Source organism: Anoplolepis gracilipes, chromosome 6, assembly GCF_047496725.1.
Source record: "Anoplolepis gracilipes chromosome 6, ASM4749672v1, whole genome shotgun sequence".
NCBI classification, from domain to species: Eukaryota; Metazoa; Arthropoda; class Insecta; order Hymenoptera; family Formicidae; genus Anoplolepis; species Anoplolepis gracilipes.
Window position 1 is genome coordinate 7,878,426 of NC_132975.1, and position 20,674 is coordinate 7,899,099.

The window sequence follows — 20,674 nt, forward strand, 5'->3', positions numbered from 1 at the left end:
GAAACTCTGGCCGATTGCCACTCCTTGGTATACAGTTGAAATTTATAGTCGTTGCTTTCTATCTCCGGGGATGATCAGACGAAGTATGTTTGTAAAAACAATTTTCTTTTTTTGTTTGTTCTCCAACATCACACATTAATGTGTAATACAAACGAAATGCATATATTTCGATAAATATGTTTTCCAAAATTTTCAAATCATATTTCATATCAACACATTTATCTGCGTTGATATTTATCTATTTTATCGTGAGATTAATTCTTAAAAGAAGTTTACAAATTTTCTATTTCAAGTGATGACTTTGTTCTTAACTTGACAGAGGAGGTCGACTACCAGAGCGAACACCACGTTTAAACACCTTTCATCGCTGGCGTAATGCCTTTATCTCTCTTCCTGCCTCTGTGTCCCTTCTCTAATTTTACAAGGCGTTAAGTGCCACTTTGTCGAGCTTTGTGCTCGATACTTCAGCTTCGCCAATACTCATTTCCGCCTTTCTGTCGCGCAAATGAGTGCAAACGTTTGCCATAAACTTCTCTGACGACAGCTCGTAAAACTACATCCGTTATGTTCGAATTCGTGAAAGAGTATTAATAATCGTAAAATATTGTTACGTTATTAAGAAATATTATTCGAATATAGACTATGAAAATATCTCTATCTTTGAGTCAGATTTCGAATAAATTATTAGGAGATTATATATATATATATATATATAATTTAATTATATATACGAGTTTAAATATATGCTTAGACATTAGAATTAGCAGATTAATATTAATAACAAACAAATTAAATGAAATAAATATGAACATAATATATATATGCATGAACAAGAATAAACTAAAGTAAATATATAATCGAATTATATAAATATAATCCGAATAATTTACGAATAAAAAAAATATTTTTTATTAAATTAACAGATAAATATATATTTTCGAAATATTAAGTTTAACCAAAAATGTAAAGTGTTATGCACGAAAATAATATATATATATATATATATTAAGCAACTTTAGAATCCAATTAAAGTGACGGCACACTAACGAGTATCGAAATAGTGTCGTCGTTATAGTGATCCATCGATTAGCCCGGAGCCACCAACGATGTAAACGATGCGTGGGCGTAATCCATTCTAAAATTCGACGTGTACGCAGATATGCGTGAAGTAACAAGTATAATATTTCTAATGACGTCGCGGCATAATTTATAATTTAATAATTATATTTGCCCAAGTTTATTGGATCATAACGTATTTCTCTCATACTAAAATAATAATATCAAAAAAGAGCTTAATAGTTACTTAACATTAAAATTACAATATTGGCAACATTTAATTATTTTATAAAATTATGACACTAACAATATTTAATTATTGTATGTAGAAACTTTAAAACAATGCTATTGAAAGAATCTGTTATCTAAGCTCCAAGCAGTATTTGTTTTCTAATAAAAAACAACTTATTTTTGCTTAAATACTTGAACAGTTAGAAATATGTAAAAATTATAGTATTTAGTCTGTTTTAAAATATAGCATTTGAAAATATTTAGAAGAACTAAAGAAGCACGACAATCAGAAGATGTAACGGTGACTTCAAATATTTCACAAATAACTAATTGTAAGTCATATCAATTTTCTTGCGAACGGATGAAGCAAGATACTAATTTTGATAAGTGTGCTCGTTAGAAAATATTCTCTGAGGGTGGCACGAATGATAACTTAATGAGGAACATGTTGAGGGTACAAAATAGACCGTGAAAGAAAGCTCATTAACGTCGATTTGTGTCTACGAGAAAGTGCAATTAGTCTTTTATCTGTCAAAATCCTTTCGAGCCTTCTCACTCAAAATAAGTTATCTCTTATAATTTCAGTGTGAGATTTATTAAATTTTAACTCGAACGTCAATATGTGATATTGTATAAAGTATTATATATTATGTAATTATTAATTATATATATAATATGTCTATATTTTTCATGTGGGTAATCTAACATTTATCAAGCATTGGCAGGAAACTATTCATTAACGCTGGAGAGAAAAAAGTTTATTAAAATAGAATTCTCTCCCGGAAAGCGGAGGGCAAATTTTTTTTCCTTTAAAATTGCTCTCACAGATTTTGCTCTGCGAGAACAATTTTCGGGATTTTTATTTTCTGAAAGATGCTTTTGAAGTTTTATCTCTTCAATTATTATCCGGAAATTATGCTTAGTTAAGGAACATTAATTACGCCGTCACATGACATTTAAAAATGGATACTATACCACGACTGTCCTGAACTGTCCACCGTTTCCAATCTCGAAGCATCCGAATGCAAGCACCTCGGATCAAAAACCTGGCACCAAGATGGTGGGTCAGCCAACGATAGGCGCGGCCGGACGACTGTTGGTTCGCATGCAACCAATCAGGGTCGAATGAAGGTCGGTACGGCGCAGCTACCCCATCCACCACACCGGAACCGCGCATGCTGGGGGATCACGAATTAAAATACCTTGCTCTATACCCTCGGCAGTCGCCCGTCGACCCGTGTGCCATACGGTTGTCGTCTGCTATCGGTATAGTTTTACTTCGGTGCACATATAATTTCGCGCGAGTGCCATTATCATTATCATCAACAAGTAGTGTAGAATTGTTCGTAGTCGAGGAAGTTAACAAATGGAAGAGAAGAGCAAAAATTTATAAAGGCAGACATAAGCAATTCTAATATTATCATAATAATTTAAGTCCGTCTACAAATTTGTGCTGATAATTAAAATCTGCCAGGTTTTGCAGATGATTAACAATATTTTTTATTAGTCTTTGCAATATTGAGTGATAATCTAACATTTGTTGTTAGTACGAATTTAATCAGAATCCAACGACAATTTTTCATATTTTATCATTGCCCTAGACAAGTTAAACTATTTATCTGTCAGTTTTATTCAAAGTGGCTATAATATATGCAAAAGCTGTGGGCTATGTTTCAATAATAAAGCGCGAAAAGGGGATGTGATATATGTGATGAATGCATTTACATTAATCGAACGCTAGTTTTCACATCAAATCTTATTACCAAAAATTATGTATCTAATTTTAATTAGATATCATATATCTAATTTTCATAATCTTGTATTATAATTACAATAACCGATAGTGTTTCTGAAAATTACGAAGATAGCGAAGAGTATGTAATAAACTTTTACTTTTTATATAAAGTTACCAGTGCCAAAGTACGTTAATCTATATGTAAAACATAAATATACACCAATTGTTAAATTGTGAAACGCCTATGACTCCCACTACGGAAGATTTCGTCAGTGAAATGCAAAAAAAAATTTTATCGATGCGACTGCCATGTTGAATTAAAAGACTATGATTTTTTTATTAGTCTCATAATAGATATTTACATGTTATATACATTTGAATAGTGATATACAGAATAGAAAGAAAAAAAAAAGGAGAAAAAAAGAAGATTAGCCACACTGTAATGCTCGCTATAAAATGTGCCATAGCTATTACAATATGAAATGTAATACCACGCAAAGCAGAATAAAACAGAAAACTATAAAACAATTGTTAACACAAATCTGTTGGCATACATCGTTCCTTAACATTAATTGATAGCCAAATTTATACTGCAGCGATATTGACAATTTAAATAAAGCTAATTCAATACTGGCTGCAAATCTGATTCATATTCGGCGCATAATATAATTAAATCTGTGCGATTAAGTTTCCTAAAATACTCAGGACGTGGAATTTGTCGGGAGACGGAAACGACGCTTTGAATCGCGCGAGAAATTCTGCGGAACGACCATTTCTGTGCACGAGAAGGGAAGATTATGCTTCGTATATAGTGTTGGATCGAAATCGGCTTCGATTTTTGCGACATCCATCGGTCCGTCAGATCCAACGGAGTCATGGACGCGAGTGTCGAGGAGACCGAGCTGGACGTCGGGTCGGCGAGCGACGAGCTGGAGTCGTCGGCTGCGGAAGTGAAGCTTGCGCGACGTCCGACGCCGCGACCCTTCACGATCGAGAGCCTGATCGGTGGCGCGCGCGAGGATCACGATGCTGGTGGTGGTGTCACGCGGGATGACAGGACGAACGGCAGCGAGGAGGAAGAACATCGGGACCGAGAGTATCAGCTCTATCAGAGGCATTACCTGGCGACCGCTACGGCGAACACGCTGCCCTCGGGTGAGTGCTCTCCTTTCTCACTTTGTTCCTTGCAACTGTCAACACTATAAATTAAGTTTATAAAGTAAGAAAATATGATTTTATATTTTTAATTTATTCTGAAAAGTAATGAATATGAGAGTCCAATTAATCGAAACTTTCCGATGACGAAAACAATTATTTGAACTAATTAAAATAATTAAGTAAAATTAATAAAAGAGGTTTTAGTAAAGATAAAAATAAAAAATTATTAAGTGGAAATTTTTACTTTTATTATATTAAATTATTATATTTTTGTTCTTATGCTTCTTAAGAAATCGATTGGGGACAATTTATAAGTTTATAAATAATAGATTATTTTATAAGAACTCTTTAGATGAAAATAGTATAGATGTGTGTGCGAAAAGTTAATATGACTGTGGCTTAAAATATGGTGGCTACAAATACATAAAAATGAGCAAATCGATAACTGCAGCTAAAAGAGCGCGTTACCACGTCTGTTGTATCCCGACAATTCATTCAGTTCTCGTCAATATATTTTCTGTGATCTTCAATGATAAATAAAGTTATTAAAAAACAATTTGAAATTTCACGCCAAATATATACGTATATATATGTATGTGTGAATGTAATTATAAATATAATTTTAATTAAATAATTTATACAAAATAAAAACAAGTTTTTTTATCAGAACAGCTAATTTTGGAAGAGATGTTGAATTTTTGAACTCTTTATATCTGTAAAAAATTTTATTGATTTACTAACAATAAGTTTCCAAATTGTGAATATTTTCACTGTGTATGATAAAGTAATCTTGAGTAAAATATTATCATTACTTTATTCGAGGATGTGTTCGTCGATTCAGTTTAAGAGAATACATATTATGCATATTTTCTATCAGTTTTTATTTTAATTATTTTAATTTTTATTTTAATTACAAATGGACAATTAAATAAGTGTTTCAAGCGTGAAACAATTAACATTCGCCTATTACAATAACTTTAACAAATCATTGTAAGAACTCTCATTGAAAAAAGAAAAATTTTTTACTCGTGCATGTACAGGGATGTTAAAAATAAAATCTTGCAAGATTCTCATGTAATCTTTATTACTCTTCCGACGGGAGAATTATGTACCGATTTAGTCAGCAGTAGCTGACATCATCATACTGTGATTGATATACGTATAAAATAAAAGCAATTACATTTGTGATATTACATATGATTAAACATTGTATATATATTTGTAAAAATTAAATATTATATGTATTTGTCAGATGTACATTTGTTTGTGCACTCAACAAAATGAAATATACAATTATTGACACTTTGGATTATTCAATGCAACACGTATGCAGATAATAATATTACACAATCACTATGAGAAATTATTCTGAGTCAAAGGCGCCGCAGTGTCTAAGGGATGCTCCAAAACGTGAAAAGATACCAGGTGTTAGCGACGTTTTGCAGACTATAATCTGCAATCAACGGATATGTATATAATTGAAACCTTCGAAACCTATTGTTTTTTCTTTTATTCAACTTATTCTAGTATGACGCAGTTAAGTCAAGTTATGTCGTTAACGTTAACTTATAACGATGTTTTATATATATATGAATGCAAATTATATATGCAAATTATATGTACACATATATTAAAATTTCATTGGTATAAAAAGAAATGATACATACTATGAATTTAATGAAGAAGAATATGTGTCATAATTAACGTTAATTAAGTAAAAGAAAGTTGACATAATATACATGAATAATCAAAAATTTATCAAAATCTAAAATTTACCTTAAAAAATAAAGCAGTTATATGTAATATAGTAACAGTGAGTGTGAATGTGAATATATATGATTAAAAACATGTTCGTGTTGTGTGTGTGTGTGTTTAAGAAAATAGAAGTTAAATGTAAAAACAAATATTTGGGAAGCAGCAAACATTGTTTAACAAAACTGAATGAACGGAAGTAAAATATAAAATTGATTGATCTGCAGTTGCATTTCATTTGTATTACTATTAATAGATATTAGGAAAATCGAAGCCGTAAACAAAGCCGTAGAATATTTAATAGAATGAAATATTTAACAAAAATATAAAATGTTATATCAAAATAACTAAATTTTGTAATTTGAAATACGCTTTCATTATCTAACTCTAGAAAATGAAAAACATAATAGGAAAAATGCTAAGTAAAAAATTTTTAAATTGTTAGTTTAAATGCGGTTAAAAAATATGTTCAATATTCAGTAAATAAATTTTAATTTCAACATTCGCACCAAATGAATTTTAAATTCATTCTTATTCAAATATTCATATAATAATAAAATTATAATAGTAATTATGATATGATGATTAAATAATGTCATTGAATAAAAATTTTTGAATCAAATTTCACAGATAGCTTAATCACATAATTATAACTAATAAGCTCATTGAATTATTAAATCAAATTTCAAAGATAGATTGGTCGCTCGATATAATATGGACTTACTTATCCGAACCTATTGATCATCTAAATCCATTAATCATCTGCGCAGGTTTTGGTGTGCCACTCGGACTGTATAGTGCCTGGCTACCGATGCGGATGTACGGCGGCAGCGGTGCGTCCGGCGTTCCGATGCTGCCGCCGCAGCATCCGCCCGCCGGCTATCCGGCTCACCCGGACCTGCACCAGAGCCGGCTGCCGCAGCTCTCCGTGTCGGCGTCCGCTCATTCACAGGGATACTATCCTTTGGACGGTTGCCGTCGCACGGCGAGTCAGCGTGCGCTCAGCAGCTTCACCGACAGCGAAGACGAGGACGGCAGCATCGGCTCGCCGGTATCGCCGGCTCACGATCTTTCCAAGTCGCGACACGGTGAGATGCACAGTTTAAATCTTTCTTTAATATTATTTTTTATATTTATAAAAAATATTGTGAACGCGACAGAAATAAAAGTCTGGAAGCGTATGCTAGTAATTGCACAACTGAACATCGATCGCTAACGTACAGAAATAAAAATCTATAAATAAGATTTTCCTAAGCAAATAATTTATTTTTAGAAGTAATATAATTTAGAATGAAAACAAATATCTAAAAAGGTTTCAATAATAAAAGAATTTATGGGCTATTTATAATACAAGATTGGTCTTTCTTTCAGTGAGGAAATATGTTTGATATAGCATTTGTATCCTTCTCTTAAATTAATCGTTCGGATCTCGTGTGATTAAATACATAATTTAAATAATTTAAATGAAATTAAGTATCATTACAATTATTTTTTTAAATAAGTTTAAAATTTTGTTGCCAAATCTTTGACAATAAACAAAGTAAAAAGATTTGTAGGAAGTATATTGTATATGTGAAAAGGCAACATACATTAATAACATATATAATACTGAATGTAACTCGCTACAAAGTTAGTAGTAACTTATTACAAATGCAAAAAGTGCTATGGAACAATCTTAGTTTTCTAAGAACATATGCAAGTCTTTGATTATCTTATGGATTATATATTGTATGTATATATATATATATATATATATATATATATATATATATATATATATATATGATAATAACTGTATATATTATATAATTTTTTAAATCTTTTAATAGTGCAATAATTTGAAGTGAATGAAAATATATCGATCAATAAATAGATTTCGAATCTTTGATCTTCTTTGACTACTAACATAAAACGATAAATTTATTTTGCGTAAAATGATATTTTCACTTGAAGAATAATTTTAAATAATATTTTAAGAAAAAAATTATTAATTCGTATATTATTATTCAATAATTGCATTGAATCGTACAAAACAAATATTGCCGTCAAGCAATGGTTTTTAAAGAGCGGCGTAAATTGATCTGTGGATCCAATCGCGAAATGAGAGGAAATCGGCAGGTCCGACTGTTAAGTGTTTACGAATTCCGGTGGCGTGTCTTTGGTCACGATCGCAGTCGCCACGATCGACCGCAAAGGATCGAGATACACGGTAGCGTGCATAAATTATCACGGTCCCGTGGCCTGATCTTACGTTATTTGTAAATGTATATGAGTGTGTGCGGTATTAAGATATCTCAGAATATATCCTGGTCGAATTTTCTAATGCAACTTTCATATATTATAATGTTATATTCTTCGTAAATTTTAGCTGAAGGATTATTCGAAATATATAATTTTTATAAATAAAATTTAAATAAGGAGGCGTATAATAAAATTAGAATAAAAAAATATGACGTTTTACTTAAAACGATACATATCTAGAGGTTTAAAAATATAGAAAATCCATTTTCTTAGACTTTTTACACATCAGTATTTTGCAAATATATATGTATATTTCTCCGAAAATGCGCCGCCGGGCGATCGCCGAAAGTCGAAAGATACGTGATCGTGGATCACGTACTTTCGTGGGGACAATTCCGATGGTGTACGGGCGCGCGCATTTATTCGTGGCCGGACACACTTTTTATTGATGTACCGCCGACCGGCGGCGATTTCGTATGCGAGACGAAATGACTTCGGGGAACCTGTCATCGGTCATTTATGACGCACCGCGCCGAACCGGTGCGTCCGATCGTCACGATGAGGTGCGATCGCGACGTTCCACGAATTCGTCGCGATCCACCTACGTGTAAGCATTGCGTTCTCGTATAATGCGTGGATTACCAATCCTGATCTTGCTCTGATAAGGGTCAATGGAATGGAAAAAAGTCAGAAGAATAATTCGAAGATATTAAATGCCAATTTCTGAAATTAGTTTTGTTATAATTGATATTCCAACATCTTGAAATCAAGAATTACTCATGAATTAAAAATTTTCAAACTTAAGTAATAATAAATGTAGAGTCAAACATTGAGTAATAATAAAAAAATATAAATGCAATTAAGATATTAAAATCTTGAGATTTGGTAAAGATTGTAAAAATTTAAATTTTTCTCCAAGCAGGAACAAACATGAATATTTAAAAAAATAAAAAAAAATTACATAAGAAATCATATACTTTGAAAAGCCAAACTCTATAATACACAAGAATTTTAATATTTTTTTAAATGAATAACATAATTAGTACAATTTAAAAGATGAAATATTTTAATAAATTTATCTTTTTCATAGCTATTTCAAATAAATTATATGATAAATTATATAATAATATAATATTATATATTATCTGTAAATCTTTAATGCATAAGATGCCACTTAAATTATATTTTAAAAAACTGGCATTTTTATTACATATTTTTGGAATATTAGCTTCAATTTTGATCACTCTTTTAATTTTGATTAATTTTGATTATTAAATAATAGAAAACAGATATTAGTTTGTATGAAATGCGTGATAGAATGAACACAATGTTAATGCGACATATGTATACAAGTATATATATTGTGCATACTTTCTCGATCGGTTTTATTCTTGATAAGCAGTGAATTTTTATACAGTCTACGAACGGGCAGTTATTTTAATGCGATCGTCGATCGCGAGACGATGCGTCATAAATACACAACGGCGCAGCTAAGATTTTATCGATTGTCGGAGCTATTATCCAATGACGAGAAGTTAAAAATAACTCTTCCTTTTACAATGTCTAGGATCTTCAAACTTTTCGATTATACTCATCACTGTAACTGAAAATTGGTAAGCATCCGTGTATTGAAAGATAATACTTTTAATAGAGAAGTCTTCATGTTTACATTTGATTCTTCAATTAAAAAAATAACTTACTTTTTATCGGATAAACTTTTATATTCTTTTTTTTTATTTTAATGAAGTCTTTTTATATTACATTTAAAAACTGAAGCTATATACATGTAAAAATGTCCAGTATTAAATTTTCTTTATAAATGTTACCTATATTTTTCATTATTATCTCATTCAAAATTTTTGTGAATAATACATTTAAAATGTTTATACGTTTAATAAAATTTTAAAGTAAATATCTTCTCAAAATCCTAAATGTACATACAGATTGGATTCTATCATCCGAAGACACAAAAATATCAAATCCGTGAGCATCGCATAGATATATTAAAGATTGGATTAGTAACAGAGTACTTTGAAATGAGAACGAGTCTCGCGCGGTATTCAGTAGCGAATTATTTATTATTGGCCCAGATGTGACACGACAGAAAGTGTGTTAACGGCATTTTCATCATAAGAACACGAAAGCTGGCTATGTAAATCGGAAATGTGAAAGAGTTGAAGGAACGAAGGTTTTAACTGGCTAGAAAAAATTTAGAGTTTCATTCACACGATGACGCGAAACGATTCGATTCGCCGTCGCCTCGGGAAATCGAAAAATCATTCATGCGAAAATCTTATTTTACTTCGTTCATTAAAAATACGGATTCACTAATAGATCGAATAATTCTTTTGCATGATAAATTAATTGTGAGACACGATGTGGAATTAAACGACATTTAAACGCGACAAAATAAAATCATTCTATTCAGATATATTTGCAACCCGTTTACAAAAATATCTCTTAATGCTAAATGAAAAAATTCAACGAATCGTTAATTTCTTCGACATTATTTAGTTATTGATGATGCTATTAAATTATCCTAATATTCTGACGCAATTGTTTAGTCTTACAGTAAAATGTTATAATAATTCAAAGTTAATGTTTGTAATTTATCTAAGCTCTCTGTGTGAACAATTAAAATTAAAATTGAAACGTTTGTGATCATTTTGTCTTTTGTGATTATGGAAATCTAAAAACTTCAGAATTATATATTTATTAGAAACAATTTTAAATTTACATTTTACTAATTTTTTTCCCTGCAACAAAAATAAGATTAATTAATAAGATTAAGAATAATAAGAGAGAGCTTAAAAATAAATAATTAGGTAATCGCTCGTTTTCTCTATTTAGTACTCGAATCTAATTCGATGACGTTCCAACAACGAACGAGAAGATAATCATCGAATGTCACTGGAATTTTAATCGCACTCGCCGATTTTGCGACGGGAAGCCGATTAGCGTTCGCGCGTTGGATGAACGGAAGGATCATATTTCGATTTGGCATGCGAGACGAAAGGTCCTTTTAGACCACGTCATTCGTCATTCATAGCCGTCAGGACGACAACTAAGATGAAACCGATTATATGAGGGATCGACTTCGAGCCAGTAACGTGTAACAAAGTGGCTGTCGCGTCGCCGTGAATGGAAGCCGTCACAATTTTGCCGCGACGTTGAGCATCGTGTGATATTTATAATGCCAGCGTTGCAGAATTAACAACCAGTATAATCTGAGCTATAACTGCCGGCGACTCGACGATTCGGCAATTATCTACTGCACAGAAAACATTTCTAGAAAAAAATACGTCGATAAACATGATTTAATCAAATGGAAATGAAAATTCTCGAAATTACAAAAGACATAAAATGGAATGTGAAATATTCAATTGCGACAAGATGAATTTTCTTCAAATATACTTGTTTATTTTTGAAAATTATATAAAGATTAGAGAGAATTATATTTTCCATAACATATTCTTGCTTATATTTTTAAAAATTATTAACTTTAAGCTCTCTCTCTCTTTCTTTCTGAAAAATTATTATTTAATATTAATTTTTTCTATTTTCTCTTTTTCTTCCTCTATATATGCATTAAATATTATTAATATATTTCTTACGTTCCATTTTTATATTTAGTTGTACGTTTGGGTCCAAGAATGCATGTGATATTATATTCGCAGCATGCAATAGATGCAAGGGAAGAAAGGGGAGACAAACCGACATTTCGCTATATCGATCGTCGCAATACTCGTAACGTCATCATACGGCACACACTGACAGAGCGACCGTTAATAAGCCCGATTGAAATTTCATGTCGCATATTCAAAAATACATTTACTCAGAGTCATACGCGAGCGGCGAATGAGCGCTTCCTACGATCCGATCTCAATAATTGCTTCCGGCGAAGCTCGTCGATCGATCCCACCGGGCGCTATATCGGGCCGCGATTGGGCAAATTATTCTTGAATCAGGTCGCGAATTTTGCTTGTTTTCTTAACACATAATGAACCGAATATATTTCCCATACACTGGAGGTACACATTATTGAAGTATCTATCGCTAAGTTACAAAAATAGCGAGGAGAAATATGTACAATGATATAATTGAAAGTGTAACATATAATGAAATAATGTGATAAGATATTTATGTCATATTTATTATAAAGTGATCCCGAATCCTGTACACTTGTTTTCATGCATGATTTCTTTAACGATAAAGACTTAATGCTGAATGCATAATGAAATGTACAGGAGCTACGATTGTAATCATACTCAGCGCGAGCTCATTGCATTTTTATAAAGATACACAGATACATAAATTGCTTTCCACACTACTTGGTACCCGTACTTGCAATCGAACGCAAGCACTCGACCCTCGAGCTTTTTTTTGCTTTTCCCGCAGTTTTCCTGGACGGTGAAATTTCGTTATTCATTGCCCGAGTGTGGAGAGCCTGCGGCGTGTCCGACACGATATGGGAGGATCGCATCTTGCTCCGTAAAGGACCGCGCCATACTTGTCGCGAAAAAAAAGAAACAGTGCCCCTTGGATACCGAGATTGGCACGATTCCGCCGATCGATTGTGGAACCTTATGTCATTATAGCCCTAGAATAATTTGTTTAATTTTATTATGTTTGTCAAGATTTAAAAATCTTGAGATCGAAGAATTATTAATTTTTGAAGATTCACATAATTTGAAAATTTTAAAGCCACAAATTCTTAAGATCAAGAAATAAAGATATTTATTGTTTTTTTAATTAAGAATTTCAAGATCTTCCTAAAAGTTTTAGAATCACTTAAAATTCAAAACATTTTATTAAAAAATACTGTTAAAATATAAATTATATTTATATTATTATATTATTTATATTATAATATAATTATATTGTTAAAAAACAATACTTTATAATTCTAAATCTATTCCAAGATATTTATCAGATTTATATACTTTTGTATGCAATTTATAAAATTTTGTACAAGTTAAAGATTCATAATACTTAAGTAAAATACTTAAGTATTTCTTTCATCTGTATAAAAAAAGAACAGGGAAGAAATAGTTGAGAGAATGAAAACAATAGAATTGAGTAAATTGTGAAAATTAACTCGACACAAACGATCGATGATTTAAAGATAAAGATTTTTAAATGATTTAATTTCCGGTTGTTGCATTATTGACAGGTTTCAATAATTGCTCTTCACCAATGATTAAATAAAATATGAGCTGAAGCACATTGGCTATTTTCGCCGATTATTATTATTATGTATGACGAATCGATAATATTGTAATATTACGTTAAGCATGTAGATATCAGCTTTTCTTAGAGCAAAATCGATAAAGATGCCGCGACCCAATTAATCTGTTGCGTGTTCGTGTAATTGACGGGTAAATTTGCGACCTAATCGATCCATGAGTAAATTACTCTACCTTGTAATTTGTTGTAAATAAGATAATATTTCGCCCACTTATAGATTAATAATAAACTTTATATTATTATTTATCAATTTAATCTATAATCTAAAAAAATATTTTTTCTTGTGCTTGTGATGTACATTGTGTATACAATATGTATGCTTGGAATATTTGGCAAATTTTTTTTTAAATATTTTCAGTGTAAAATGTATTTACATAAACTAAATTAATTTAGAAATTCTAGTTTATTAAATTCTGTTTTATGTACTAATTCTGTACTAGACATATTTTTTATCTCTATGTAAAGTTTCTTTTTTCTCTCTCTGATTGAAAAAGCTAAACACACATAATGGTTTTTTTCGATTGAATCAATAGCTATGTTCATTCATTAATTTCATGTCGTCTTCACTTGTTTGCTATAAAAACCGAATTGCCATCTTCAAACAAGCGAAAGCAATTTCATTGTTATGTTTAAGTTTCGGTTATAGTCTCCAATAACTTTATTAACTAAAGGAGTACGGTCCGCTAAACAAGGATGTAACAATGTCGTTCTCCCAAATCGATTTCGCCGCAAAGTGTAAAGACGGGAATCAGGGGACAACGCCCGTGTATGCTCGCGGAAGCGTTTCGTTCGACTAATCGAAACCTTCTGAATAAGTTAGCGATTGAAGAGTGCATCAAACCGGCGGTGGTGGAAAGTTTGCGCGCGCTCCTGTAAGTGCGCGATCCACGAACTTCGGGATAAGAAAGACGCGAATCGCGACCGATGAATAACTCAAGCTGACCATAGCCGAGTTGACCGTTGACAACAAACTTTAACAGGAAATATAATGTGCCCGCAAATAACGATCGGCTCTTGATCATGCGACTCGACCATATTGCAGTGGGAAAAGTTGTGCGAATCACGTGCGGTTACTTACTTGAGAAAATACGATGAATAGAAAAAACCCATACGATTCTATTTATATTATTTCTGAGGGAAATGGACTGCACGTAGCTTATAAGTTTTAATATATGTTAATTTACATCTATTAAAACTACGTAACTTTAGATTTGATAGAACGTTACTTTATGTTCTGATACCTCAAATACACATTAAAAGCATCAATACAAGCTTTATAATACTTTAATAGATTTTAATAATTAACATATTTATTAATTATAATACACCGTTACATTATTTTTAGAAAGATAAATGAATATTGAAGAATATTGATTTATGACTTATTCATCGATCCCTCAAACATTACAGAAAATAAATTGCGTAGATAGTTCCCCTTTTTTTAATATTAAATTTTTGAAAAATTTTTAAATATTTTCGAAAGAATTAAAATTGTCGTTTACTTCCTTTTATATAAAACCTTTAATTGTCATTAATGTTAAAAACAACCTTCAAATAATTTTCTCGGACATTCGCAAATTGATGCAAATTTCCATTTCCGTTTCTTATTTAGTCGATCGTCAAAACGTCGATCAACCAAGCGCGAGCTATTCGAACTACTATATAACCACACTGTAGAAATAATTTTTAATAAATGATGACCAGACGGAGTCATCAAACTCCGCAGTAACTTTGTTTCGTATCCCGGTGCATATTGCATGTCGTAGCTGGGCTGCCTTGCGGATGAAAGAAAAAAAAAAACTCTGTACGGGAAATTACGAACGAGAGAACGTTGCCGACGATCGAAGAGCGCAACTTTTATGAAGGAACGACCAATCTGCTCCGCATATTAAATAACTGCCAGGCTATACATACCGCGGCGATGTACTCTCGATAGCGATAAAGTCCGTTGATGACTTAATATCTCTAGGAGTTAGTCGTGGATTTTAACTCTTCCATTTGAAATTGTGTACTTTAAAGTCGTTTTCCTCAATAGTCATATTTATTGAATGTTGAATATAATTGTCATTTGTTCTTAATAATTTAATTATAGATTAATCGTAGAACTAACGTCTGAATTGAAAATGAACGTGTTACATTTTTTATTCGTACCTATGCTTATAACAACTGTTCGAACGTAAACGTAACGCAAATTAAGTTAATGATGAATTGTTTCATTATTAATTTCAAATTCTTTTTGCTAACATTACATTTCGGTATATTAATTAAGATTTACAATTTTAATAAAGGAAAGATGCGATGTGACAAATGCCTTATAATCATCCACGTGTTACAGGATCAGAGAACGGTCGTGTATCAGCCGAGAGCGACGAAGAGGGTGGTGGGGCTGCGGGTTCCGGTGAGGGTCACGATATTTCCGATGGTGTCGGCAGTGGCATCGGCAACGTCACCACAAGTCCCAGCAGGTCTTTAGAGAACGGGCAGAATTCGTCAGCGTCGAACACTGGTGGCAATAAGGCCCGACGGCGACGTACCGCGTTCACCTCGGAACAGCTGTTAGAGCTGGAACGCGAGTTTCACGCAAAGAAGTACCTGAGCCTAACAGAGCGTTCACATATAGCGCACGCGCTGAAGCTGTCGGAGGTGCAGGTCAGTGCTGAAGACAAACGATAAGTCGATGAACCATACACAGTTAGAATTTGATAGCAAAAAATAAATTAATATTCAAAATCGTTGTTTTCGTCAGAATTTAATTAAATTTTAAAAAAATTTTCGTAATATTGAAAATTGAGAAATGTCAAAATGAACTCTCATTCTGTATTGATTATTTTTGTCCATGCAATTTTTAACAGTATCAATTTCTTTGAATGTTTTACTTCGTGCATTTACAATAACAGTCTATTTATAGTATATTAGTATGTTATAACCAAATTATTTTTCAAAATTATTATTCTAGTGTTTATTTAAAAGGCTCAAAAGAAGTATATATTTTCAGATTTTTCAAAACATTTTTATCCAATAATAAATGGGTCAAAGCCCGTACGGGTGCAAAAATAATAGTACCGAGTGAGGGTTAATTTATAATACGAGAAACGTATCGCGCGGAATATCCAAAGTTACAAAATTTAATTTCTTTAATTTTAAATACACTTTTTTTAAATGTGCTGTATATTACATTAATTAATTAATTATTTTATCATATGCAACATGGTTTCCTCTATCGCGAAAAAACTTGCGTAACTTACTTCTCAAATCAATGTAACTCTGGCGCAGGTGAAGATCTGGTTCCAGAATCGACGTGCCAAGTGGAAGCGGGTGAAGGCCGGGTTGAGCGGCGGCGGCGTCGGCGTTGGTTCGACGACGGCGTCAGCTATGACACCTTCCGGTGCTTCTGGTCGCCACAATGGTACCGCCGGTCAGCACGCCGGCTCAGGTACGAGAATCGTGGTGCCGATACCAGTGCACGTGAGCCGTCTGGCTGTCAGATCGCACCATCATCATCTGGAGAAGTGCGCGAGGGCACCGCGCGCGAGACCGACATCGTCTTCGGGTGAAAGCGCGTCCCCAGGAGCGGCGTCGGTCTTGGGTGACGCCTTAGGATTAGTAAACACATCGGTGAACCTGACTGGTCAAGTGCAGCCGCCACTGGGTGCTGGTATGGGAGTGGAGATCGGGGTTGGTGGTGGTCTGAGGGCTTTCGCGGTGCCAGCGCATCGAGCTGGTCTCGGATCCTCCGGGAGGTAGTGAACGATGTCGTGTGGACGATGAATTGGACGCCTGGTAAATGCGAAGGACAGAGATAGAGGTAAAATGATAATCGGTGTAGAACGCGCGCGCAGCAAAATGGAATCGGATGTCTTCATTATTAAAGTCGTGATATCTATCAATCAAGAGTTAAAATCAACCACGATAAATGCGAAAAATTATGAAAAGAATACTTATACTTTAATATATATATATATCTTTCTTTTGTCTTACATAACTCATTATATATGCCATATTATTCACTGAGACAGGGGAATATTTTATCGAAATTAAATTAAATATGCATGAATAGCTTGCTAACAATAGCACGGAATTTTTTGAATATTTTCTATCTTTTAAATATTTTTAAAACATTTAGTCAGAGGATGTGAGAGCCGAACTTCCTCTCTGTTCGGTCCGTTTTCTATTGTACCGGTTCAAATGTTCTAAATACGCGAGAGAGTCATTTCGACCATATTGCTCGAGCGCTCGATATCCTTTCCGACTTCACACAGCGTACATTGTAAATAGCAAATCCTAGAAGTTTGTAAATATACACGTATATACCAGGTAGATAGTAATTCCGCATAAACATCGTAGCTCGTATTTGTAGATAGTTTACATTAAGCAGTGGGTTTCAGCCTGGCGAACAACTATTACGTGGCGGCGATACCGCGTATCGATCAGCCGTGCGATCATCGCAGCTGTATTACAACGGCGAAACGTTACAACGAGGCGGAAGCGCACAAAATGTCGGGCTATAGACTTGCATACGTTGTAATATCGTGTCGGCAATAAAACGTGCGACTGTAATTCGAAATATCATTTGCCTTCTACCTTATGCCTACTCGGTCCACAATTAGTTCTATATTAGTCTATATAAAAGTTGATTAGAAAAGCGTCAGAGTTACAAAGTCCCTCGACTAATTAAAAATATTTGCATAATAAAAAAAGTTTATATAAATTGTATTATTGCAATAAAATTGAAAGAAAATATCTTCCGCTTCCCGTCAAAGCTAAACTTTAAGAGTCGGATCTATTTATAGTAAACTTCTTATTATATTGAGGATAGATAAAAATCTTGATATTTTTGAAAATTATGCATTATTTCCAATACTTGCAGTAAAATAAATTAAGAAATTTTAATTAATTTAAGATAAATTTATAAATCTTTATTTTAGAATAAATTAATTTAGAATAAATTTTAGAATTTTGAGAGATAATGTCTTCAAGAATCTTTCAAAATTCTTAACTTTTATATTCGGATTGTCTCATTGTCAGCTAATTTATCTCGCGAATTTTGATTCAAAAGATCGATTGAGATTGCTAATCGCGAGGGTTCCTGCGCTTGCCTTGTTTTGACAATTTTGTTGCGGTTCTCGAGGGGCCGGCCGCCCATCGGGTCGACTCATCGTCATCATGTGCTCCCACGGGATCGGATCGTCGTCTCAAATCGGATAGATTGCGCATTTTCGCAGGCTGCGTCGCGTGCGGGCCCCGAGCCTCTGAATAGGGATCCATGGACGAAATCGGGGGCCCCTCCGTTTACCTCGTAGGCGTGACCCCATATGCCAGGTTCGGCCGGTTCGGGCCGCTACAACTGCAGGACGATGCACGATGCAAAACGCGTCAATGTGTCAGCCGGCTAATTCGATTTAGCCTTCTTTGACTCGGAGCAGTCGTGACTTTTGAAACGGAAACGCGATAAAAATACGAGTTTTTCTCAGCGTACAATAATTGATGACAGGTGATTTTCTCTTCTTGGGTAAGTAACGAGAGTACGTGTATATATATATATATAAACGGGTTTAATTATTAAATTTAATAATCATGTTTCGTATTCTTTTTAAAATATATCGATATATCTTAATTTAGAATGCAATAATATTATTGTAAAGTTTTTCTTTTATTTCTTTTGCATATTATAATTGTCACAATCCATAACTGATATACAAATCAATCAGAACAATATAATGACATGAATATATAAAAAAAAATCGCGTAAATATTACATTAAAAACCTGAGAGCTTCTATATAAACAGTACAATTGTTTTTTAATCTAATACATATTGTTTAATGATAAAAAAAATCGATATCGAAAATCTTTTTAATCTAAAGTAATAATAACATGTACATACATTAAATAATCGAATATTTTCGATTTAAAATAAAAAAGGTGAAACAAATATGCGCTACAACAAAGATAGAAATAGTTAATCTTACATTCTCCTCGCACAAAACAGAAATATCTTTCATAAGTTATAATAACGTTCAACAAGAGAATGAAACTCAAAAAATTGCAGAAGAAGATGATAGAAAAAAAGAATGAAAGGTCGTCGTATGGGGTAGTTGAAGGGGGGGGGTAGTTTGAAGAGTAGAAAGGGGGGAGGGGGGATCGGGATCGTATACAGTGTGCACAATGGCAAGGCAGAGTGCATTACGGTTAATACACGAAAAGGACCGGCGCGGTCGTTTAGCCAGCGATCTCGGCAGTTACTGCGCCTCGCGCGAGGGATAAATCATCTCTCCCGACGCTGCCACGCCTACCCGGAGGACGCGGAAAGAGCAACTCTCCCCTATAGAGCGTGGTAACGTACGACGGGCGGTGGACGACGACGTTACCACGTTCTTTGCGGTCGATGAGAACGAGCCGACGGTTTCCGGTAGAGGCGGAAAACTAATAATCGTTCGCGGACGCGTTCCGGAAGACGATACCGAGATTGCGGCGGCGACCTCGATTGACATCGTCGTTGCATAGGGCGAGGGTCGAGGTCTCGATTGAGAGAGAGAACAGCGAGAACAAATTTAACAATTTTCAGACTCGATCTTCCTACGTTTCCAACGATTAAAGTTGACACCGTATTTTTTTCATGTTTAAACTGTTAAGAAACTGCATTCTTTTTTTCAAGAGATTTGGAAGGTCGATAAATTTATGTAATAAAAGTTATAAGATTATGGTAAAAAATGTTCTTAATACTATTATAGTTAAGGTACATAATGGATATATTTTTTTCTCTTCATAACAATATATCCATTGAAGTAATCTAATCATTAACGATATTTAAAGCTTAATAATGTTATTTTTAATTAATCTTCTAAATCTAATTCAACAATCTTATACTTCTTATTTATGTCGCAAATATATAATTTATTAAATATAGAAAATTTAAAAGAAGCTGCAGTTAATATAGTCTCGCTATATATATAGCGCAGATAGAAATTAAAAATAAACTTGAGTAATTGTAAAATCGAACTTTCTAAAAGAGACTGTTTATATATTTCGATTACATATATGATAATGCATATATATTTCGAAAATAAGAATATAATTAAATACATCAAATCGCTGAATGATACAATGATATAAATATCACAGTTTTATTAGTAAAAGATATGAAAGGTATGTAAAAATATTTAATATGAATCTAGCTACTTTTTTAATATGCTTCTTTTTATTATCCTCTATAAGGGATAAAATTTAAATTTTCCCACGTAAATAATGATAAAGC

The 20,674-nt window shown here is 33.0% G+C and overlaps 1 protein-coding gene across 4 annotated transcripts; it reads left to right on the forward strand.

Moving 5' to 3' along the window:
- Positions 1-2,521: 2,521 nt before the first annotated feature.
- Unpg (homeobox protein unplugged) lies at positions 2,522-18,162 on the forward strand. 4 transcript variants are annotated; one of them, XR_012046926.1, is made up of 5 exons: positions 2,522-4,177; positions 6,703-7,020; positions 15,756-16,069; positions 16,694-17,225; positions 17,778-18,162. XR_012046926.1 is itself a non-coding variant. In XM_072894681.1 (4 exons), exons 1-4 carry the CDS (start codon positions 3,898-3,900, stop codon positions 17,162-17,164), a joined length of 1,383 nt encoding a protein of 460 aa, XP_072750782.1. In that variant the 5' UTR covers positions 2,522-3,897; the 3' UTR covers positions 17,165-18,162. The 4 variants fall into 4 exon arrangements, 1 of the variants encoding a protein (XP_072750782.1); XR_012046928.1 differs by having other exon boundaries at positions 17,796-18,162; XR_012046927.1 differs by having other exon boundaries at positions 17,806-18,162.
- The last annotated feature ends 2,512 nt before the right edge of the window (positions 18,163-20,674 follow it).

What these genes read in the sequence shown, in the direction of transcription:
- Unpg (XM_072894681.1), top strand. Translation starts at nt 3,898, where the DNA reads ATGGACGCGAGTGTCGAGGAGACCGAGCTGGACGTCGGGTCGGCGAGC. An exon ending in GGCGAACACGCTGCCCTCGG is followed by an intron (nt 4,178 to 6,702) that starts GTGAGTGCTCTC and finishes TCATCTGCGCAG; the next exon opens with GTTTTGGTGTGCCACTCGGA. An exon ending in TCTTTCCAAGTCGCGACACG is followed by an intron (nt 7,021 to 15,755) that starts GTGAGATGCACA and finishes CACGTGTTACAG; the next exon opens with GATCAGAGAACGGTCGTGTA.